The sequence below is a fragment of the Alligator mississippiensis genome, chromosome 12 (assembly GCF_030867095.1).
Source record: "Alligator mississippiensis isolate rAllMis1 chromosome 12, rAllMis1, whole genome shotgun sequence".
NCBI classification, from domain to species: Eukaryota; Metazoa; Chordata; order Crocodylia; family Alligatoridae; genus Alligator; species Alligator mississippiensis.
This window is the reverse complement of record NC_081835.1, coordinates 32,344,619-32,369,510: the sequence shown is the minus strand read 5'-3', so window position 1 is coordinate 32,369,510 and position 24,892 is coordinate 32,344,619. Positions and strand designations below refer to the sequence as shown.

Below are 24,892 nucleotides of genomic sequence, written 5' to 3'. Positions count from 1 at the left end.
ATTACCCACAGTATCAGCAGTTGACACTAAACTATGTTAGCTGGACAAAATAAGCAAACTCAGAACACAAAGACAAAAAAGTGAAGTTTTCCAGACTGTTGTGTAATTGCGTCCACAAGGGCTGCAGTGTGGGATAGTTCTTGGGGGAGGAGGTGCGTGTATGTGTCTGTGGGAGTATGGGGGAGAAACATCTTTCACTGTCAGGACTCTCAGAGCTATATAGAAAATGAGAAGTCAAACAAAAGGCCACTCCGTGCCCAGTAATATGGATACCTACAACCCTCAAAACCAAAGGAGCAAAATTCTTCACTGTTTAAAACCAATTACTGAATTACGACAAAAACTTGTAAGTATCCTGTATCAAAATATGTTATGAATGTAGATAAAGCATAGATGTAGATGTAGCATGTAGAATAAAGATAAAGCACAAATAAAAGCTTATTGCATTTATTTAGTATACGCTTGCTAGACTATATTATACACATAAAGGTATAATACATTAATGCTTTTACCCATGTTATAAAAATGATAATTATTTCCTTTACAACTATATTAACACTATCAGAATGGTATCTGGGTGCACAAGCAAGGTTCTTGATTTAAAGTATTTCAATCAGTGCCATCTTTGCTTTTAAAAACCCAAACTATATGTCATGCTCAAAAGAATAGAAAATATTCCTTTGAAAATAAGAATTCAAATTTTACTTGACACTTAGCCAGTACTAAAGCATGTGTTAACAAACATAAACCAAAGGGGAGAAAAATCCAACTTAAAGTAAAATACAGTCCACAAAAGGCAGTTTGTGAAATGAAACAATTACCTTCATAGCACAGAATGCCAATATTGTTGTTCATCTTGTCCAAGTACTGGTAGTTCAACAGGTCCATCTTCATAAATAGCATTTATCAGGCTAGCAAAAAAGACCAGCTTGCTTGCTTTCGCCCAGAAAAAGGGAGAAGCAGCCAGACAGATGCTGTTAAGTAGCTCTTGGCTCTTTCTAAACTTCACAAGCTCAAGGCCCAGCCTTTAATTAATCAAAAAGGTATATTAAAAGGCAGTTTAGAAGGATAAAAAGAGGACCCTTCCAGGTTTTTTAGGCTAAATTTAAAGTGTACTGTATGTCCTTCTACAAAGGAGACTCTTAAAAACCTTTTTGTAAATCTTTGTCTAATTAAAAGAAAAGAAAAAGAAAGGAAGGAAATTTCCTAAAACAAAGCCACGCTAGTTCTGCTCACAGCCCGCTGCAAGTTAACTGCACTGACATGCAGGCTATGCTTGGTATGACTCGTATGTAAACTAGCTTCCTCTTTCTATCCGGCACAGAGAACTGAGCATGCTCACTGAATCCCTTGAGCTCTTCAAATGTCAAGGATATTTTCTGCACAAGATCAGTCTCTAAATGTATTGAGTGAAAGAAAAGGAAGGAGGAGGTGGAGAGTCTGTAAAGAAAGAACCATGTCAGAGCTGCTCTTGACAGGAAGCAGTGCTGCCACTGCAAACAGAGAGGGAGGGAGACAGGAAAAGTCCAGAAAAACACAGAGACCTCCGAGTACTAAGTTGAGGAAACTGAGCAAGCTAATCTGCAAGGAAACAGGATTAACTTGTTCAGAAAGGATTTCCAAGTGACAGCACTGAGTTTAAACTTTTTACTTTAAATAATTTTTCCCACCCCCTCACATTTATTTTTACTTGACTATTAAAATATTTGCAACTATTTGATAAGGTTTCAACATAGCACAATAATGTTGCCAATTCACTGAAAAGTAATACTATTTGAAATATTAACAAACTGGATTCTTAGTAGCCAGGATATGGAAAAAATGAGAATTATAATTTTTAAAAAATCACCTGTTTGAATAGTGGAATATGTATCTATAAACACACGTGAAGTTTATGTTGGAGTTTAATGTTGTTTTTTAAATCCTTAAGAAAGATCTGTAGTTAAACATTTTACAGTTTTTTTTTTTAAATGCCTGCTCTAACACCATTTTAAATGACAGGGTGAAGGACACTTTTGTTGTTGTTATTTTTGTTTTTTTAAAACAATAGTTGTTCTCATCTCAGGATGTGGTTTGTTTTCCAGCAGTTCAAAACCTTGATCTTAAAGATTTCTAATTGTTTATACAGATGTATACCAATCATCGCAGAAAGAACAACATCTGTATCGATATTTCTATGTGGTATGTCATCCTAATAGGTATCTTTATATATCCCCTGTGGTAGATTAACACCTAAAGCAACAGTAGGAAAGTGTGGTCTGAACAAAGACATAATGGAGTTCTGGGGTTCTAATATCTGGTCTGTGGCCTTGTACAAATCACTTTTCTGCCTTGGTTACCTCAGGGGAGATTTTCAAAAGGTACAAAAAGAGCTAGGCACCCATCTGTCAATAGAAATTGGATGCCTACATTCCATTCCTGTCTTTTAGGCTAGGGACAGACATTCAAAAAACCTGAGCCTGAATTGATTCAAACTTTGCAGGTTAGTTTAACCTGACTAGGCTGAACTGTTTTGAAACTGCACAGACATTCTCTCTGGACTGAGGAAATTCAGGCACGTGCCTGCAGTGTCTCAGGCTAGATGCTGGGGGGGGGGGGGGGGGGGGGGGGGGGGGGGGGGGGGCAGCACACTAAAGCAGGTCTCCCTTCCCTTCTGCAGGGAGATGAGCTGAGGGGACATGGGCAGGCCCTGGCAGGACTCTATCATTAGGGATGTCTGCCTGCATGGTCCCAGGCTTTTCTCCATTGGCTGCTCAAGGGGCAAGAGTGTTGCCAGCCCCCAGACCCAGGCTAGCACTCTGAGGCAAGGGGCAGTGTGTACAGTGCATGCATCTTTTGATGATATGGAGCCTTTCAGGCTAGGGACAGACATTCAAAAAGCCAGAGCCTGAGCTGATTCAACCTTTACAGGTTAGTCTAATCTGTCTAGGCTGAACCGGTTTGTAACTGGACAAACATGCCCGCAGTTGCTCAGGCCAGGCACAGGGGGCACTAGAGCCAGCCCTCGGCTGCAGAGAAGCTGTGCTGGGGAGGGAGTGGCCAACCCAGACTGAACTGGCCAGAGCAGGGTTTAATTCCCACTCTGTGCCACTGGCAAGGACCCAAGCCAGGTCTGCCCACACTCCTATTCGCTGCTACAGCAGGGAGGCACCATGGCCCCTGAGGCAGAGTGAGGCAGGGAGCAAAGTTTGTTTCCTCTCTACCCCACTGGCAGCCACGTGGCTCCCTGTCCGGAATAGGCCCCCAGGTGTACCTTCCACTGGAGGAATAACCCCATCCCTGCCCACCCACCGCCCCCCGGGGCCCTGCCTGGCAATGCCCCCTCCCTGCCGCTGCAGCAGAAGGGAACCAGGGCCCTTACTGGGGGCAGCAGCCCTTGTCCCATTGTGTGGGAAAGTGATCCCCTTCCCAGCGAGGGGCTGCGCTGTGACTTCGGGCTGCACACAGCAGTATTGGGGTCTGGGGCCAGAGCCCTGCAAGCCCCTGCAGCACCACCACACTCCACAGCCGCTCTGCTGGCCCCACAGCGCAGCCCCGCCGGGAAGCCATGACAGGCTCCAGCTGCCAGGCGGGGGTAAGCCCAGCCCTTGCTGCCCATTCTGTGCCAGGGCAAGCCACTGATGGGGCTTATTCAGCCCCCGTTATTCTCCCCCACCCTGAGTTTCAGCTGCAGCCCGGCTGGGCAGACTAAGCAGCTAGCAGCTGAATAATTCCCTTCCTGCGGGGAGGGGGCTTACTGCAAGAACAGAAAGAGGCCACTCCACCACAACGTGGTGTGCCCGGCCCAGCTGCCACCGCTCTGTCCTCCAGGCCAGCGGCAGCCAGGCTCAACAGAAAGCACAGAGTGGTGGTGGCCACGCTGAGCTGACCCAGCTGTGGTTGAGCAGCCTCTCTCTGTGCATGCAGCAAGACCCCTCCCAGTAGGAAGAAGCTTATTCAGATGCTGGCAGCAGCATCTGCCTGGCTGGCCTGCAGCTGAAGCTCAGCGGGGAATAATGGGGGCTGAATAAACCCCCTCAATGGTTTTCCCTGGCATAAAACAAGCGGTGGGGGCTGGGCCAGGACCACCCCCACCCAGCAGCTGGAACAGTGCATGCCTGACAGGCAGAAGCCCATCACAGCTTCCCAGCGACGATGCACTGTGGGGTCAGCAGCACGGCTGTGGAGTGTGGCGGCACTGTGGGGGCTTGCAAGGTTCTGGCCCACTCCACACCCTGGCGCTGCCGCACGCAACCCAAGCCCACAGTGCAGCCCCTTGCCGGGAAGCGGCTCACTCTCCCCCACTGTGGGACAGGGACTTTTGCCCTCAGTAAGGGCCCTGACCCCTCCCATTGCAGTGGCAGGAAGGGGGCACAGCTAGGCAGGGGCCCTGGGGGGACAGGGATGGGGTTATTCCTCCGGCAGAGGGGAAAGCCAGAGGCCAATTTGGGGCAAGGCGCCACCCGGCTGCCAGTGGCGTAGACGGAAAACGAATTTTGCTCCCTGCCCCTCTCTGCCTCAGGGACCATGGTCCCCCCCCCCCGCTGCAGCAATAAGGGAGGAGTGTGGGCAGACCTGGCGGGGGAGGGGGGGGGAAGAGGGGCACTGATAACAGTCTTTGTCACCCAATTAGCAAAACAAAAGCCTCTCTCCACATTACTTCACATTTCTTAAACAGTTTACTGGCTGGCCTGTTGATTAGCTTCAAAAGTCCTAAGTGGTCACTGTTTGCCTATCCCAGTGAAATTGCGCACGCGCGCGCGCACACACACACACACACACACACACCCTACCTTGGCATTAACTAGCCTACCACATGCTGGCTATGGTCCCTGCTGTGGTAGAGAGGAGAAAGGGATCTCTGCTTAAGCAGCGAGTGGCGAGAGTGGGGAGGAGGGGGGCACAGGGAAGCCAGCACACCCTGCTGTGCCTGCAAGTCTGTGCTGAACTCCAGCCAGGGAGCAGAGGGGAGGGGCCAGCTCTGCTATGGAGCAGAGAGCCCTGCCCAGCCCAGAGAGCCTGCCAGGATGCTGGTGGACTCTGATGTAACTTAAACCAGCAAGGGGTCTTGGACAGACATTGCATAAACCGTTTTGAGCCAAATAGTTAAGTCTGATACTACATTCAACCAGGTTTATCTCAAACCATTTTTCAGACATTTTCAAACTGGTTTATGTGCACTGAACATCTGTTCTGTTACAGGTTTAATCCAGTTTCTGACCACTTAAAGTGGTTTATGTACAATGTCTGTACCTAGCCTTAATACCTCTCCTGAATGTCAAAAGGGGAGACACTGCTCTTATAGCAGTGCTCCCTAAAATGACATTTCATCAAAAACATTTTTAAAATGCCAAGGCACTTCTATTACTGTTATTTCTACTAAACCTAGGTTACTAGTTTAGAATAAAATTTAAAGATGAAAAAAATTACTTCCTCTAAGTATTTTAATTGAAATAAGAAAAACTCTGCTGAAAAATGCCTGCCTGTATTTCCTTTCAATTAAAGGGACACGAGCACTGTTTCAGAGATTAATGCAAAAATAAAACAAAAAACTGTTTTATTGAGAAGATGAAGTGTAAAAGCTCCTACTTTGCTGCACAAGAAAGTAGCTGGGTACTTAAGTTAGGTACCTAATAATTTAAAACTGCTCATAACCACACTCTCTGAGATCTACAATCCTTTTAATAAAGAGAGTGTGTGTGTGTTTGTGTGTGTGTGCGCGAGCGCTCATGCGCGCGTGAGTGTGAGAGCGTGCATGTGCACACACTCAATTATAATGATCCATTAAAAACCTAGATTGTTAATTAAATGTCATGAGGCTCATCAAATTTTTAGCAGTTAAAGCTGTGCTCACCTACCCCCAGACCGAGCAATAAGCAGCTTTCCAGATGGAAGAAACTTTTATGAATAAAATTATATTTGTAAATTTGAAGTGGGATGGGCTTGAGAAATCATTCAAGTACTACAGCACCTACGTTCAATTCACTCTGATGCAAAATGACTCTGCTTTTGGGTTTTCGATCTCACAGGCTACAATTAACTTTCACTTTACTAGGCCTCAGAGTACCATACTTACTTACAAACCACATGTAGTTTTCCCCAAAATTCAGCTGCTGGACACTGGGACAATCAAGTAAGTAATGAAATATGGTAATGGAAGTTTCTGTCTTTGTGGGAGAAACTGAAAGTGACATTGCACTATAACAGGTGATACTCCATAGCTGCTGGCTCCGACACCTTCCTACCAGAGGCTTTTGTCACAGAAGCTGCTACTCAGTTACGTACTGCTACTTACCTGTATTTTCAAGAAAAGATGTTTCTTTTTCATTGTGCCTTTCGAAAATAAAGTGTGTATTTTAGACAGGGGCACATGCATGCAAGAAAATACAGTATGTCCATAGAGTAAAAGTAAAATGGCTACTAGATAAATATTAGAGGGGGGGGAGGGGGGGAGAATATCACAGTTAAACACTGACAAAAGTAGCTGCAAGTCCATCTGGCCTGAAACACATTTACTAGGCCAGAAATTCTAAAGTTTTGAGAAATAGGAGAAAAATGTATCCTGTGTGCAACTTCAATAGCTGGAGCATCCCTGAACTTCTGTTATTACATAGTTTTATGGAGGAAAGATAAGCATTAGAGTTTCCCAATTTAAAAATATCTCATTTTCTGTTAGGAATCCTCGTGGTCATGGGAGGTAAGCTAGTGTTCAATTCCTTTCTCTGCAAGTCTGTGCTATGTTCATCACCATAGCAAGTCCATGATTTTAAGTATTTCATTAAACAATATAACTAATATCTAATCATGTTATATGCTACAAAACAACTTGGTACTACAAGTGTTACATTACATGAATATAAATTTAAAAATAAATGAATTCCTAGCAAAGGACCAGAGAGGAAAAGTTCTTGGTGTATACACAATACAAGGAGTCTGTAAATAAAACCCACCCTCATGCAATCTATATAAAGAACTAGAGAAGATTTCTAAAATCCAAATATGCTCAAGTACTGTGGGTAATTGCAATAAATATTCCCGTATTTCAGTTCTCTGTGAACTGTTTCAAGGAACAAATTCCAATCCGTTTTATAAATGATTAATTGGAAAACTCCAGGTTGAAATAAAATCAGTGGCAAACTTATGTCACCAGATCATAAGCCAAGTATATTGAAAAGCAAATTATTAATGGCATATGCCATGAGTTTTGTTATTTATACATGTTACTTCTCATAAATTAAAACACTTGCAAGCACTATTAAGTACTACATTTTGTGCACAGCATGTTACCTATGCTACTTACTATAACACTACAAATATTTTTCATTCATAGAGCTCATTCCTTGGAGTCTCAAACCAGCAGAGACTCCCTATGCCTGATCAAGGGTGACTCTGCCCGAAAGCTTGCCAAGAACTTTTTTCCAACTACACAGTTGGTCTAATAAAAGATCACATCTACTCAAAGAACCTTGCCTGCCTATGTCCTTAGACCAACACGGCTACAACCAAAAACCCAGTTTCATTGATAAAATATTTCATATTTATATTTTTATGCATTTAAAACTTTTGGGGCAACAGCACCCTCTGGAGATATCCGTGAAAAACTGCACATACATTTTCATAAGCAGTAGCTAAATTCTACAACACAGTATATGAAATTTGGTTCTGGTTAGTCCTTTACAAGAAATAGTTCAGCATCTAGCCATAGTTTTCAGTTTACCCCTGAAAATTCAATGTCTAGGGATGAAAGTCTCACAATGGACTCTATGATTTTTAGATGAGGAAGGCAAAAGGAAGGGCACTAGCCAGCTGCCAGTAAGCCATGGCCACACAGTTGGCTTTCAGGTGGCAGTGCTGTCATGTCTTTTGGTGTCCTTGCTCTGCCATCTAGGCAGCTACTACCCAAATGTGCTCATTGCGGTGGCCTGCTCTGAACTGTCAAAGCGTGTCCTCCTGGCCCCAAGTGGCCAGGAGGTCACCCACCTCTTCTGCCCTCTAGCTGGGTCCCCAATGCTGGCCATGGGCAGGCTCCTCTGCTTGAGTCCCACCACTTACCTCACCAGCAGAGATCCTGATGTTCCCCATTTAAAAATTGAAATTTTTCTGATAAAGAACCCCAAATTCTCTCATTAAAATACCCCAAATCTGTATTCTTCTGTGATTAAAATGAAATGGTACTATATAGTGAGAAATCAGTTGAGCAATGTTTTATTGATACATTTAACTTTTTAAGCATTTTGGAAGCCTACCAGTGCCTCTATTGTCATCATAAAACAAATTCTAAATATCTATACACTTTAGTGGTTCCTTTTGGTTTATCATAGAAAAAAAAATCAGAGCTGTTCCTGCCCCCTTTGCTCACCAGGATGTGGGGCACTGAGCAGCTCTGATATGCCGGTGCCCTGCCCCTGCCCTTGCCCCTCACTCCCAACCCACAGCTCTGCTAGTGGCCCTCACTTCTGAAATGCAGTCCCTGCCTACCCCCCTAGCTCCCTCCTAGCAGCAGCTCCATCCCAGCACCAAGACATGAGTCCAGCTGCAGCTGTTCCTGCCCGTTCTGTGGCTCTGAGAAGTGCCAGCCCTTGCTGCTCTGCTCCCTGCACCTGTAACCAGGCCCCAGTGATCCCTATGCTGTTCCTGGGAAGCCCTCGACTGGGGCTCAGAGACTGGGTTGGGCAAGACTTCTCCCTTCTAAGCTGGCCTCCCCCTGCACAGGCTACTCTAGGGGGCAGGGGGACTCTAAGCCCAGCTCTTGAGGCCTCTCCTACCTGGAGTGTTCCCCCATCCCCAACCCCCATTTCTCTCTCTCACACCCCTGCTGCCATCTCTACCCCTACCCATCACACCCCACATGTGATTCCTGGGACCAGGAGCCCCTCCAGGCTGGGGCCATGTATCACAGCAGTGGTGTCAGCATGGGGCAGGGGTGCAGTGCGGCAGTTGCCCCTGCAGCCATGGCTCCTGCCAGCAGGTCCTGTCCCATCTAGCAGCTGGGCATGCAGGGTGTGAGAATGTGGGGGGAGGATGTGGTGTTTGGGGGGGAAGGGGTGTGAGGGGTGGGTGTAGGGTTTGTGGGGGTGGAGTTTCTGATGGGTATGTGGGGGGGATTTATGCGGGTGTGCAGGCAGGGGGAACTGCTCGGGAGGGGTGGGTCCCCCACCCACCGAGCAAAGTTCCCTGCCCCACCCCCAGCAGCAGTGGCTGTCTGGGTGTTTGTGGCTCGCTGCAGACACAGCCCTGAGACCAGAGGTTGCACACGGCTCTCGCCCAGTCCACTGGCATGTACTCTCATGCAGGACCGAGCCACTCTTGCTGTCAAGTGGGGCCCCTGGCATCACACTCAGAAGCTGTGCGCTACTGGACCAGGCCTGGTCCTGCCTGCATGGAGCTGACTCGGCGCAACAGCACACAGGGCAAATGGAGGCAGGACCCCGCCTGACCTGAGGGCTTATAGCTTCTGCCTGTGGTGCCAGGAGCCTCACGTGACAACAAGAGCAGCCCAGACCTGCCTGAGAGCACGTGGCAGTGGGCCGGGGCAGCACCATGTGCCATGTGCAGCCTTTGGTCTCAGGTGGCACCACATGGTGGGAGATCTCTGCCAGGAGCAGCCACAAGTGACCTGATGACTGCTCCTGCTGCAGGGGGGCTGTGCGGGGGAGGGGCAGGTGGGGAACCTACCCCTCCCGAGCAGTCCCATACACCCCCATTCCCCGACACACACTACACATAGTCCCCCCCCATCCCCATGCCCCTATTTCCCTGGGATAGAGCCTGGGTCCAAGTCGTTGCTGCAGCCTTGCCCCGCTCCTATTTGCTCCAGCATGTTGAGGCAGCATGAGGGAGCAGCAGGGACACACAGCAGCCATAGAGACCCTCTGGCCGTGTGCTAGAGCATCTCTCTGGAGGACCCAGCCTCTGGTTGCCTCCAGGAGCATGCTCTGTGCTGTTTTTTCACAGCAGGTTATTTTTTGATACCAGGATTACCTGGTATTGAATTTAGAGTCTGCGCTGTGGGGAACATTTTTTTGTTCCCAGCGTGCCTCCTGGAGCATCTCAAACTACTCTGAGGCACTGCAGCAGGCACATACTCGCTCATCTGGACACAGGCTCTGTGTTTATCTTATGAATCTTGTTTGTGCACCTAAAAGGGGTAATATATTGCCTCAGAAGTACCTTTAAAAGGATCTCAAGGCACCCAGGGTGATGCAGCACCATGTCTGAGAATCACTGGAATAAGGTAATGCTTTAAGAACATGTTTTATTTATTTTAGGGATAGATTTACTCAGCATTTGTGGATTATGAATTTTAACATTACAAGGCCTCTGGGCCTTCATATTCTATCAATTCTCACAACAATAACACATCAGAACTTCTTTTACTATATATCTTTGACTTTTTGCATTGAAACAGTTTATCTATTTTATAAATTTATCAATTATCAAATTAATCAGTTGGATATTACCATGTCAAGACAAACCACCAAATTTTTCTAAATATCTATAGATCTCAATTTTTTCCAGCACTTGAAATATGGCTCCTTTCTCTCTTCACAAATTACCAATAAATTTTTTTCCCAAAATAAACATGAAGCACGCTCCTGAAAGATTCTGAGCTGAAAAACATCTTTACATTTTTAATGTTTCTATATCAGTGACTCCATACATAGCAGATGGAAAGCTGGTCACAGGATATCTGATGCCAAAGATTTTTTTGGTAAAATGCTCATTAGTGTTTAACGGTATGCTTGGATGCTTTAAAAAGGAGACAGGCCCTATGCCACTTACGCACTTTTGAAAATATTATCCTAAATTCCAACTCGCAGGAGAATCGATTTCACAGTAACCAATTTTCAACTTTCGAACTGACAAAAGCAGATCTCTTTTAAAAAAGACCTCAGACAACAGCTGTGTAAGCTATTTCTTAATGTCTCCCAGTTTTAGAAACTTATCTTTAGAGATTCCCATTTCAGAAACTAAACTAGTTATTATGCCCTTTGGCTATGTATCTCCATCAGCCAATGATTTTACCTTTACTTGTCTGCCCATTTCCTTGAGAATGAGTCAAGCATTGTATTTATTAAGAAACACGTTTCAATTCCTTCTCCACATTCAAGGTAAATTTGATCATCAGTAAATCTGTAAAACTAATAAACTGTTTAAATATAAAAGGTTACCTGTTCCATATATGAGCTGTGTGCTAGACATGTGATAAGCTCCAGAGAATATCTGAAGTAAAACAAGGGCTTTATTGTTTTGAGAGTTAAAACCTATTCCTGAAAAATAACAGTTGGCAGCTACTAGGTCAGGGCCGGACAATTATTTCGGGCGGAGGGCCACTTAACAAGATTGGGCAAGCTGTCAGGGGCTGTATAGGTAGCCCTACCCCCTGGTCACCACACTGGGACCAGAAATCCTGCCCCTTAACACCTCACCTTTGCCACTGGAAGTCCCTCCCTTGCTGCCCCTTCCCCCACAAATACTCCGGGGGGGGGGGGGGGGGGGGAGGGGTTGCCATCTTAGAACCAGAAAAAAACCAAATCATACACTAGAAGTCAAACACCTATTATAATTTAAATGTTATTACAAAAAAAATTTGTCATGACCTGTGATTGTGTATTGTATATAGAAGGGATTGCATAATAACTAAAAAATAGAGTGTCACTTTTATATTGTGTTGGGGGGGGGAGTGTCTGGGTGGGTTGTGAGAGGGTGTGGCTGTGTAGAGGGGCATAGGGTATGTTGGGGTGTATGTATATACCGATGGGGGTTGTAGAGGCAGGGTGTGGGTTGTGAGGGAGGGTGGGGGGGGGGGTGTAGGGACGTTCCACACACCCCCATTATGTGCAGTCCCTGTTGCCTGGCAGCAGCAGCAGGCAGGGAGGTCACGGCACTAGTACCCAGTGCAGGCTCAGCTTTGGCCAGTGCTGAATGGGGGGAATGACCGGAGCCTGCCCATGCTACGTGCCTGCAGCTCCACACTCACAACGGGTGAAACCCGAGCTGGACTCTGCAAGGAAGCAGGGGGCGGGGATCACTCCACTCCTGGCACAGTGCCAGGACCTGCATAGCAGGGAGCAGGGGAGGCAGCAGACCCCGGTGCAGGGCTTCCCCAGGTATGAGTGCTGGAGCTGCAGGCGCGCGGCATGGAGTCCCAGCAATAGTGCAGGCTCCACTTGCTCCTCCCGCGCAGCACTGGCCAGAGCCACCTCGGTGCTGGGCACAAACACCCTGACCTCCCTGCCTGCTGCTGTTGCCAGGCAGCAGGGGCTGCACGACATGGGGGGGGGGGGAGTGTGAGGGGGATCCCTACACCCCCACCCTCACCCTGCCCAGCTGAGTTCTGTGCTCCCACTGCTCCTCCGAACGTAGGCTCTGCACTATGCTCCCGCTTCCGCCCAGCTGCAACTCTACCCTCCCCACTACCAGCCCTGCTTCTTCCCTACCTGCTGCCCTGAATAAGCAGGATCTGGCTGCAGCAAAAGCCCCACCTGGAAGATGCTGGCTGGGCAAAGCCTTTCCGCCCAAAAGGGTGGGAGCGAAACACAACAGGGTATATTGGGGGGTTGTACACATGGGTGCCTCACTCCCAGCCTCATGGGCAGAAGGGCTGAGCAGGGTGCAATTCATTGAGGGACGCCTCAGGCCGGATGAATGTGCTTGGCAGGCCGGAGGCAGCCTGTGGGCTGTATTTTGCCCACCCCTGCTGCTAGGTGGTAACATACCTGAAGAAAAAAAAAGACTGCATTTACTAAAGCATGGCACCATAGCAACGTCATCATATGGCAATGTGTAGATACAGTCATAGACTAGCTAAATCAGAAGTGTATCTATAAAATGCAAATCCACCCTGCCTTCTGCCCGACTTCAGATTAACACAATTAACTACCTCTCTCTGAAATATATGGTTAAGGCTGTGATGATACTAGTTCCTAAGATAAGAAATAGAATAGTACTCCAACCCCATTAGTGGAAGTTCCAAAAGAAGCCTACTCCAATATTATAATCTACCTGAGAAACTGGTTGCGTCTGAAGATGTGTAACATTTGCATGCTAACTCTGTTCTTGTGAGCCTGCAGGGAATTGAAGTTAACACATTTCCTACCCACTGAAGCATTAGAACAGCAGGAATCTTGTCGGTTTCAAACCCCTGCTGGTATACAAGAATGGAGCCTGCAGGGAGAATGCACAGACAGCAATGTGCCCATGCATAATGAGAGCTGCAAAGAGATCCTGTGCCCACGCATTAGGATTAACAGACTGCTCAGTCCAGCAGCTGTTTTTAGACAGCTATGTTCCTTGTTTTGCAATATAACTTTTCTTAAAACCACACAACAGTGTAGTACATTTGCATGCTTGTATGCAGGCAGATTTTACTGAGGAGGGAAAGGAAGTGTTGGAATAATTTCATACAGCATACCATTCAGTTAATCCTGACAAAGGCCTTCAAAAAGTTCAATGATCCTGTCAAGTCATGGGTTAACTTTTCGGCTTCACTAGCAGTACATTTTCAAAATGCATTAAGTAGACAGGGTAGCATGGCAGGACCTAGGGTTGCCAACCAAGATAGAGGTCATTTAACCTGTTTGCAACAAGAATACCCTGTAGGAAACAGCCCATACTGCAGAAAGGTTATCACCTAAACAGAAGAGATAGTTAAAGGCCTATGAGAGTTCGGCACCAAACTGTCATGTGTGCATGTGAAATTTTTCCCCAAGAAAGATAAGTGCCTTACTCAAGAGCACACAGGTAGTTTGTGGCCAAGGTAAGAACTGAATCAGATATTGCAGATTCCCATCTGCAACCTTAACTACACAATCATTCTTTTAAAATCCACTACATTTACTCAAATCTGAGATGAGGTGCACCCCCCAACAGCATACGGCAAAAAGCCCCTTGTCTTAGATCTGCATACCAAGTGGGGATGGGGAGAGGGGAGAAGAAGGGGGCAGGTGGCTATTCCAACTCTTACTCTGGACCTGAGCCCAAGCCCCCCTACTGTAAAATGCAGCTTAACTCAGGCTGGGTTCCCTCCCAGGCATGGAGCACAGGAAAACTTTGTCTACTGCCCAGCCAATTAGCAACGCTGACACTGCTGCACTGCCTGCCTAACCAATCAGCAGTGCCAACACTGCTACTTGGCTCAGCAAGGGCTGATCTTTCACATGCTGTGCAGCAGGAGGGAACAGTGCCCAAGATGCATGGGGGGGATGTGGAGGGGGGGGGAAAGAGACAGAGACTGCAGAGAGCCGGGAGAAGGGGCAGAGATTATAGGGAGTGGGGGAGGGAGACAGAGGCTGTGAGGAGCTGTGGGTGAGGGGGTGCCAGTGGCAGGTGGGGGGAGCAAAAAGCAAGGGGACTGTGTGATTCCCCCCCCTCCTGCTACCTGACCCCCCCCCCCCCCACCTTGCCATCTACTATATTCCCTGCTGTAGCAATGGGAGAGAGAAAAATTTAAAACAACCCTCAAAGAGTTAAATTCTATACCTGGAAAAGCATAACACATTTATAAATTTTCCATATATAGAATCTAATTATTAGGGGGTCAACTTAAATTCAGGATTGACTTAGATTCAAGGTATTTATGGTACTTTAATACAGATTTTCCTCTTTATTTTTATTCTATTACTGTCAGAACACAGATATGCACAAGCTCTTTAATAATGGACAGCCCTTTTGCAAGGTACTCATGCTTATATAAAAATGAGTCACTAAACACTAAATAGAATCAATCATACTCTATTAAATTAATTAAAAAGTTTACAATATGCCCCTTTAACTGTTTAAAAGCTTATAAATTAAACACTTAAAATGTTTGACACCACCTGGTTTACCAAGGATTATTAAGATGATGGTTTCCATTTCCCACCTCTACCTAGGGCTCTACAGTGGGTTTGCTTGTTTCTCTGTTTTACTCCTTCTGCTATAGGCATGAAAAAATGCATCTAAAGCTTTGTTGTGAGAATTTTTTTTTAAAGCAGGTATAAGAGGCAGTTGGTAAAAGTGATTAATAAATAAGATGCTTTTGAAGGAATTAATAAATATATTTTTAGCTAAAACACTGAACAATTGCTCCCAATACGTGTGAAATGTTTTAACACGTTTATTAATTAATTTGAGACAAAGCAAATAGGTCATCTACAATACTTCTCAATTAGCTCTGAAGTCTGATCACATTTTGAGGCTACATCTCAGCTAATAAGATAATCTATCCTCCTAGAGAAGCAGTAAATTCACATACCACAAACTACTTACTGTAGGTTTGGAAACTAAGTAAAGAACTTGCAGATTGCTCACAACTTGAGACAGAGCCTCTCTTGGTTGGCAAAATCAACATTTCATTTCCCTCTAGTGGTGGGACCAGAAAGAATGACACCCTCCAACTATCATCAGTTACTTAGTTAAGATGGTTATGGTTAACTCAGTAGATCTAAATTCCACATTCTGATGATGAATTATACAGTCACCAATTTTTCCAAATGAAGAAAAAAAAAATAAAACAAAAAAACCCCCAAACAATTTAGGACCCAGATTTGGTTTTGTTTTTTTAAACAGACACAAGGAAATTACATATGTAATGCTGTGAGAAAGTGGTAGTTAGGCAGGGACAAGGCAGTGTGGCACATTAGAGATTAATTTATTCAGAGTTAAGAGAGACCAGCAGGCAATGGAAGAGTCCCTGTTGCCCCCCGAGCACTACTGGGAGTAACAAGGAATAACAGCCATAAGTTGATGGACAGTAGATTCAGGCTAGATACCAGGAGGCACTACTTCACAGTCAGGGCGGCTAGGATCTGGAACCAACTTCCAAGGGAAGTGGTGCTCGCTCCTACCCTGGGGGTCTTCAAAAGGAGGCTAGATAGACACCTTGTCGGGGTCGTTTGACCCCAGCATTCTTTCCTGCCCATGGCAGGGGGTCGGACTTGATCATCTGCTCAGGTCCCTTCCAACCCTACCAACTATGAAAAGAAAACTAAGGCTGGAAGTAAGCTGGAGGCCCTATGGGGACACCCTCCTCCCCCATGTTTACCCAAGTCCAAGATGACTGAATTTAAGACAACCAACCCAATAATTAGATTACATACATGAACAATGTATACATTTGTTATAATTTTCCAAGTGCAGAATCTAATTATTGGACAGTTAAATTCATGTGTCCTCCACCACATACCAGCATCGCTGCAGCAGGGAAAGCATGGGAGGGTGGGGGGGCAGGGGGGATAGGTGTGTTGGGGGGAGGGATAGAGTCAAGTAGTCTGACCCCTGCCCCTTCTCCCTCACACAACTTGCTCCTTGCTGCCTGTGCCCCCACTTGCCCCCCCTGCTGCCATCTCCCCCCCCATGCCTGTCCCCCTACTACTTATCCACCCCGCCAAGCTTGCATCCACTGGCACGTACCTGCTGCTTGTCTCCTCCAGCTTCCTCCCCAACATCACTTACTCTCTGGGTCTGGCAAGATTCTGGTCCTGCTCCATTCTACAGCTCAGGGCACACGGTTGCTCTGGCCCCAGCCCAGGCCCCAGCCCAGGCACACAGCAGCTGTTGCTGTGGTGGTGGATCCAGCTGGGTCCCACCACTACTACTACTGGGTTGGTCTGGGACCAGAGCAACAATGTGCTCTGTGCCCTGGGCTGTAGCAAGGCAAGGCTGGAGGAAGGGGGCTGGAAGGGGACAGAGGCAACACCTGGGGGAAAACTGGGTAGAGGTGTGAGGAGAGGAGAATCAGAGAAGGGCAGGCAGCAGCTGTGACCGACTTCAACCCCAGGTCACAGCTGAATTCAGAGCCACAGCACCCGTCTGCTCTGCCCCCACCCAGGACTGCCTTGTACTCAAATTTAAAACCAGGAGCTTCCCCCCTCACCCTCCCCCATGTTAAATGCAAGGTGGGGGGAGATCATCTTGGATTCAACTAAATGCAAACACTATGTGATCATGTAAGTACAGACTGTGGCTTTGCCTACACTAGGACAGAAGTCCTAGCAGCAACCACCAGTGGATGAACAACTGCACATATGACCCACCGGTGGGATTCAGCCTGCCAGGCTAGGGAAGTTGGGAGAATAGCTTGCTTCAGAATTTGGGACCCCTAAGCCTCAGTGGACACTGGCCTTCAGTGGCAGGATTCAATCCCACACAGCCTGCAGCTGCTGGGCCTGCTGCCACCACCATGCCCAGTGATCACTTGCCCCACTGCCACAACAGTCATCCTGTGCTCTGAGCCAGATCCAACCCATGAGGAGCCCTCTCTCTAATCCAGATGCAGCCTGGGGCATGGGGTGAGTTTAACACCCTTGATCTACAGGGATCTTCTGCAACCTGCTGGGTATAAAAGAAGCCCTTTTTTGTTGGAGAACTTGTGCTGCTCTATCAGCATAATGAAAGGGAGCAGGAAGTGTAGACTCAAACACGGTATTGCTGGCAAAACTATGAAGTCTAGACAAGGCCTGTACCATAACGCATAGGGACAACAAGAACGGGTTGTACATCCTTAATAATCTTTTAACACAGTATCTTATACGTAATATTGTGATCAATTCTTTTAATATTTCTCTAATAAAAATCTATTCCAGCTGTTGTAATGTTAAATACTACTGCTCAAAACATTTTATCTACCACTGCACCCATTCCCACTTTAGTACAATCAATCATATATAATTAATGAGAATTAAAAGCCTAATACAAGGATGCTACATAATTACTTATTTTTGTTTAAATCCAGCTGCAACCAGAACTTCTTTTTGATTTTATGATAATGGAGTTTGGAAGGGGGGTGGATATTTGAAATGTAATTATTTTTATACTGCTAGCATATTACTTAATTGCTCATTATTTGTTAAGACATCTGATTACCTAAATCTAAATCAATACATTGAAATCAGAGCCAACAGCTGTGGATTACAGATACACCCTTCCCTTTCTTATACTTTAGGGAGGATTGTATAGGCACCTGTAAAACAAGCACTGGAACTGCTATCATTGACATGCATCTCAGCTGCTGAATTCAGCAGACAGCAAAATTCAAAGCTGTTTGTGTTCAGACAGAATTAAACTAAAAGAGAAATAATGCAAAACCTCACAATGTTAGGTGTCTGGGATCCCCAACTTTAGAGAGGAATCAAACTAAATATTGAAAAAATAAAGCACGTGAAACAGAAAAGTTCATTTTCAGTTAAATCTGTGAATAACAATTCTGTGAAGACCAAAATTGGTGGGCCCTAACTTCACTAAAAGTAGACGTGGAATCACAGATGTTGCTCTTTAGAAACAAAGGCCTTTGCCACTAGGTAAAAAAGTTTGAGGCTCATAAAGGAGTTAAAGCAATTCGATTCTAGGGCTGCTTGTACATGCCACAGGGGTTTACTTTGGTTTAATTCTCTCTAAATTGAAGCAGTGGGTTTTTAAAAACACCGCTTCAATTTAGGGTGAAGTAAACCCCCATGGCGCATACACAAGGGTTGGGCCCGATCATTACCTGCCTCTCTGACAGCAGGGGGAGGGCACGCTGCCAGCAGGCCGAGCAGTCCCCGAGCTGGGGAGGAGCTTCCTTCCACGGTGGAGTGGTGCCCCACAAATGGCACCCACCTGCAGGCACCTGGCCTGGGCAGTCCCAGGGGGCACTGCAGCCATGGAGGGAAGCACCAGTCCCCCCCAACAGCCACAGAGGAAAACACCAGGACCCCGCACAGCTCAAGCAGGCAGGGGTCTTTTAAAAAAGATGAGGCTTGCTGCTTTTTTCCCCCCTCCCCTTCAGCGGAACCTGCTAGCACAGGCTGCCTGCATAGCCCCTGAGCTGCATGGGGCTCGGTGCTTCCCTCCACAGCTGTAAAGTAGCAAACTAAAACACCTTGGATGTTTTATTTTGCTATGTCCCAAGGTCATTTAATGCGCAATACGCCACTGAGTGTAAACAGCTGTGCCATTAAAGCACATTACACCGCCAACAGTGTAAATGGTCCATTTACCATTAAAGCGGTGCAAAAGGGCATTTAAGCCACTCTGAAGGCCAATTTTGTGGCACATACAAAGGCCCCACAGCTCTAACTTAAAACACCACTGTGTACTCAATTACTGGTTACAAAACTTGATCAATTCTGCTTCTAAATGTAAAAGAATATTACTGTATAGTACCCAAGAATCAACATTTATTAATAGGGATCTACTGAAAGCATGTGAAGCCAAAGTGTGCGGGCCGGGCCCCGATCCCGCCCTCGTCGCCATGTGCAGCGGTGATTCCGATCCCATTCTGGCTGCCATGTGAGGACCGGGAGCGAACTGGGGTCGTACCGGACCCGTCTCCGGTGCACGCAGGCTGGGGCCAGCAGCCCGGGCACGCGGGGTTGGAGAGAACCGCGGGGCGGTTTAGCACACGCGAGTTAGAATTAGTTACGGAGGCGTAATGGTTGATTGAAAAGATTGTTTACTTACACCCAAAGATGGTATTGGTGTAGGCTGGACAGGTTTCCAGGCACAGCTCCCGCTTGAACCCTCGTTGGAGGACTCTGACAAATCAATTGCTCCCACAGAGTTTGCTAGGCTCCGCGGGTCCGGTTAAGTTGGGTTCAAAAAGTTTCTCCGGAGTTACTTAGGCTCCGCGGGTCCGAAGTTACAGGAAAGGGATACGTCTAGGATTGCACTCGGCGACGGGGAGAGGCGAGAAGCGAAAGCTCCGTAGGCTCGGTTCTATCGCCTCTATTGCCTGCTTAGGGGAGGAGCATCGGGTCCGCAGCGCTTGGAGATCTTCACACAGAATCTCTCTCTCGTCCTCCCTCCTCCGACTTGGGCGGAAACTACCCAAGCCTTTTGTATGGCTAGCAAGCCAATCGCTAGCTGCCACGTGTGCCTAAATTAGGAATCGGCCAATAACGTGGCGAGAATCCTAATACAAATGGCGGGAACTTCTTTACAGCGTGTATCACTACGATGCAAGAAAGAGATGCACACTGCAAAGAAGCTGTAATCCGACAGGAAATCCCCCGCTGCACCAGAGTTTTCTAGCAGCAGAGAACTCTACCGTGCAAAGAAAGCAACAAATTGGCGGGAAATAATTTAGCGGTGCCGAAGCACACACACAAACAAAAAACCACAACTTTGGGTTGTGACACAAAGGAAAAGCCGCAGGTCACCTGAAGAATCTGGCACCATTTTCATGGTCTTTTTGAGGCAAACTCCTCCTCCCCGCATTGCTAATTAGCTGACAGGGCTCCTTTCATGCAGTCCCATCCCTAACCACCAACTGGCAGAGAGGGCTGTCTTTTATGTAGCCTTGCCCCTCACGCTGATTGGCAAAGAGGGGTGGGGCCACACAAAAGGCAGCCCTCTCAGCCAATCAGCAATGGAGGGAGGAGGAGGCAGTCACCATTTTTGGCTGCTCTCCTTTGTGCTGGCCACTTCCCCCCTTGCAGAGCCAGCATTTTATTTTTTTCTGGCCATTCCACACAAAATTACTGTGAAAACTGGCATTTCCCACAATTGCAGAAACCACCTTAGTAGTAGATCCCTGCTTATTAAGTAGTACCTATTAACAAATTTACATGTATAACTTTTGATACAGCTCACTCCCCAGCAGATGGTGGTCCCCATGCTGAGGGAGGGAGTGGGACAGGGGCAAATGGGACTCCAGGGCAGGCAGGGAGAGGAACAGAGCAGTGGGAAGTTCATCTAGGACTGCGGGGGCAGGGCAGCTCCCCACTGCTGTGCGCAACCCCAAGGGAGGCATGTGCCCCCCAGATTTGTTTGTGGGGCAGAGGCGGGCTGCCCACTGTAGGCTTGAGTTTCTGTTCTCTGTAAATCAATCCAGGGACAGAACTCAAATTTGTGAGGAGCTCTGACACTCTGCCAAGGAGACAGCACAGGACACATTTATGTATACCAGAAGAGGCAATGTACTCACTCATATTTTTGGCAATGCTATTCTAAACGCTGAAGGACTAGGAGTCCTGGCTTCAAGTCAATGTGTGGTTTACAATAAAGTTTCTTACATAGTCATTATTAAGTTTCCTTTATATATAATTCATGGAAGGACCTATTTTTCACCCAGGTTGGGGGTTTTTTGTAATTGCAGTGTTGTTTATTTTCAAAGAACTTAGTACAACATATTTAACATTTAAAATTTAACGTGGAGCGACATTTCTCCAGATACAATGATGCTACACAAAGTAACATGGGGCAACAATTCCAATTCCAGTGATAAATTAATGATCTTTATTGTAGAATTTCTTTGTAAACAATGTTCACGGTGTTTCCTGTTGGCGCCAGTATATAGAAAGATAGACTGAAGGGCCTGAATCTATTCAGTCTCTACAAGAGAAGACTGAGAGGGGATCTGGTGGCTGTCTATATACTCACTGGGGAGGATCAGCAGAAAACAGGTGAGGCTCTGTTACCCTGGGCACCACCTGGGATAATAAGGAATAACAGCCACAAACTGATTGAGAGCAGGCTCAGGCTTGATATCAGGCTTGATATACTATACGGTTAGGGATGCCAGGCTCTGGAATGGGCCCCCAAGGGAGGTGGTGCTCTCCCCTACCTTGGGGGTCTTCAAGAGGAGGTTGGATAGATATCTGACTGGGGTATTACGATCCCAGCACTCATTCCTGCCCAGGGCGGGGGGGGGGGGAAGGGGGTCGGACTTGATGATCTGTTCAGGTCCCTTCTGATCCTAAAAACTGTGAAACTACTATACAACCCTCTTCAACTACCAACTCTAGAGCAAGCCACATATAACTGTCCATGTGAAAAGCACTGATCCCTTGAATCAATACCAATGACTTTTAAAAATTGTCCTTGGGGTCTGTTTATCATCATAGCGAGGCATAACTTTACTGGAAATTGCAGCCATTTTAATTTGAAAGGATAATTGGTGGGAATTATTGGTATTCTGGGAATGAAAACCATCTCTCCCTTTGTTCATCTGGTTCAAATGGTGGCCTCTATTATATGTTTTTTTAAACTAATGAATCTAAGCCTATGCATTTCAGGTATTCAAAGTAATCGGTCATCCCTGTAATGCAGTACAATGTCCCGCTTCTCAAATTCTTGTCGTACGATTACAATTGCAACCTCATCAACTGTCAGCACGTTAAAAGTTGTTGATGTTCCTGTGTAGGTTTCTTGTCAGTACTTATCACAATTTAAAAATCTTTTCTTGGCATACTTTCAAGAGCCATCTTAAAAAACTCTTACATATGAATTCTTTGAATTTAACATATCCTGCAAGGATAACACTTTATCGTGTGTGGTGTCCAAATTATACTTACAATGTAATTTACTCTGGACTTACAGACTGTTTACAAAGTATATTTGTAAAAAACTTTAATTCTTCATCCAGAGGTGGAATAAGGGATCCTGGCAGATGGTACACTTGTCTTTGAATCTTAAATGTTGGCATAAAGTTTTCTTCTGAAACCTGCTTGGATGCGCTGAAAGATGTCATCTGAAAAGCATTATTATATTTTCGTACACTTTGCAGGCAGCGCTTCAAACCCTCAGTATGGCCTAATAACAGAGTTTTAAGTGGTTCTGAAGGCTCTTTGATTGCTTGCAGCTTCACTTTTCCATTAGAGCAACACATGCTAATGGATTCCCTTTTCCATTTCTTTGCCCAACAGTGATGGCATACAATGCACATACTTTGGATTGCAACCAATTTATCCATTTCGTATGGTATTGAAGGATTGTAATCAAAAGCAGAATCCTTTTTATCTGCCCAAATTGCAGTCTGTTGAGCAATGACACATTGACGATTTTATTTGCATTGTGCCGCTGTTTCTTCATTACTTTGTTGCTCTTCTGCCTGCATGTCTTAGACGATCTTCTGAGAGACATTCCACCTTTTCAACATTAGCTTCTCTAGCTCTTGAGGCAGCATTTCTGCAAGTAGCAGCAAGACTGTCTGCTGTTTCTTCTTTACTTTTGGTTGCTCTTGAAGCAGCATTCCTTCTATGATTATTCGCAAGACGTAATGTCTTCTCTTCATAACTTTCTTGCAAACTAATATTTTGCAAACTTTTCTCAGCAGCTGAACTGCCACTAAGAGTTGAAGTACTTTTCCTTGGCATTTTCTGTATTATCCTTTATGCAGAGGAAATTGATAAACAGTGGGGAAAAAGAGAGGAAAAGAAGCCCTGAACCAACACCCAGAGGACTGTGGCTCCCAAATGGCAGAAGCAGCTTTGTTTGGAGATGTTAGGTAAGGATGTATAATAATGACAGTTGAACAGAATTCACTGCATCCTCCAGCCATTCTCAAGTTATAAGTGAACATATAATAATGACATTTTAACTGAATTCTGAATGGAGTGGTACCAATTTGTTACCTGAGAACTGGAGGAAAACCAGTCAATGGAAGCCCCAAAACAGGTCAAGTGAAAAATAACATGCCTATAATTTTCCTTGGGTGGTATTCAGTGATCTTGGAAGGTTTTGAGTAGATAGGACAAAAAATTCTCGAGTTATAAGTGACCATACATATAGACATACAGGCAGTCCTCGACTTACAGTGTTTCGAGTTACGACGTTTCGCACTTACAGTGTTTATAAATTGACACCATTTCAGCCTTTCAACACTTGATCTGATACAGCACCACACTAGCAAAGAAGTTTGCTGCATCACTCATCTCCCTGGAGAGCATCTGTCCAAACTTCCTTGGACACTTTCTTTAAGAAAGCAGACAAGACTCCAGAAAAAACTGTAGCCAAGACTCCTGAGAAGACTCCAGCCAAGAACCCTTCAAAAAGTCCAACCAAGAGTCCTTCAAAAAGTCCAGTCACCTCAAAGAAGTCCTTCCAAATCAATATGATTGCTATTTACAATACAAATACATTAATGTAGCTATATTACTCATCTATAATTGATTGAGTACAAAATTCTGGGGTATTTTTGGTGAAAATGGGGTATCGGGCCTTGGTTCAGGAACCAATTCCCCGTTTATAACATTGTTTCTTATGAGAAAAATCAGTTCTGAGTTACAACGTTTCAACTTAAGACGCGGTTTTCAGGAACCAATTGTGTTGCAAGTCCGAGGACTGCCTGTGCACTTAATTTTATATGTACAGATTTCACATACCTAAAATTGATTAAAGAATGTTACTGTTGCAAAGTAAAGCACATACCAGCATCAAGGGTGCCTGGGCAACTGTATTTTGCCTCCTCCCACAGTGCCATGATAGTTTTTCAGTTATACCAGAGGTTGTCAACAGGGGATATGCATGCCCCTAAGGGTACTTTGGAAGGCCCTAGGGATATGCATGGGTGGGCGGGGATGGAGCGCCACCACCCACAACCCTGCACCGCCGCCTGCTAGGGGCAGGGCTGGGGAAGGAGTGGGGCAAGGGCAGCACTGCCACTACAGGCTGCACAGGCACGGCATGGCCAGTTGGATGCAGGGGGGTGGAAGTTGGCACGCGGACCACGCTGCACCACCACTCCACATTTGGCCATGTGCCACCCCCCACGGCACATCTGGCCACACACCACAACCCACCTCCCCGCTCAGCGTCTGGCTGCCTGCCACCCCCCCAGCTCCACATCCGGCTGCTGGAGGTACACTTCGTAAAAAAGGCTGAAAACCCCTGAGTTACGCTATCATGAGACCCATCTCACTCAATGCACAGGATGGACCTGCTCTACAGCCAAATGAGGATACAGAAGTCAGGAGGCAAGTAGTGAATGAGGCAGGGGAGAACTGCAGGAAGAGATAATAGTTAAGGTTTAGACAGCTGAATTCTTCCATGGAGAACTTAATTCTTTCCTTGCTAGTAATTATGTAACTGAATTACGTAAGTCATAACAAAAAAATGGGTTTCTTTATTTTCTGGGTGCCTAAAAGGAATGAGAACTCTGGGCTACAACTGAAGTCAATGGGAGCTATGCATTAAACATATCAAGTGCTATATAAAGCAAAGTACTCTGAAAACA

At 46.0% G+C, this 24,892-nt stretch overlaps 1 protein-coding gene and 1 long non-coding RNA gene across 5 annotated transcripts in view; one reads left to right on the top strand and one right to left on the bottom strand.

Moving 5' to 3' along the window:
• Positions 1–24,892, bottom strand: part of VGLL4 (vestigial like family member 4) — a 166,354-nt gene that overhangs the window by 70,832 nt on the left and 70,630 nt on the right. The window contains exon 1 of one of the 3 annotated variants that reach the window (XM_006275500.4): positions 822–1,350. The exons of the other annotated variants lie outside the window; for them this stretch is intronic. Within the exon in view, the coding sequence (XP_006275562.1) occupies positions 822–903 (82 nt within the window). The 5' untranslated portion in view covers positions 904–1,350. Of the gene's footprint in view, positions 1–821; positions 1,351–24,892 lie in introns of those variants that run through there. 3 annotated transcript variants of the gene reach the window in all.
• On the top strand, positions 185–24,172 carry LOC109285249 (uncharacterized). Of its 2 annotated transcripts, none has more exons than XR_002092967.2 (3): positions 185–346; positions 23,057–23,164; positions 23,531–24,172. It is a non-coding gene; the product is annotated as an uncharacterized LOC109285249 (long non-coding RNA). The 2 variants fall into 2 exon arrangements; XR_002092957.2 differs by having other exon boundaries at positions 22,991–23,164.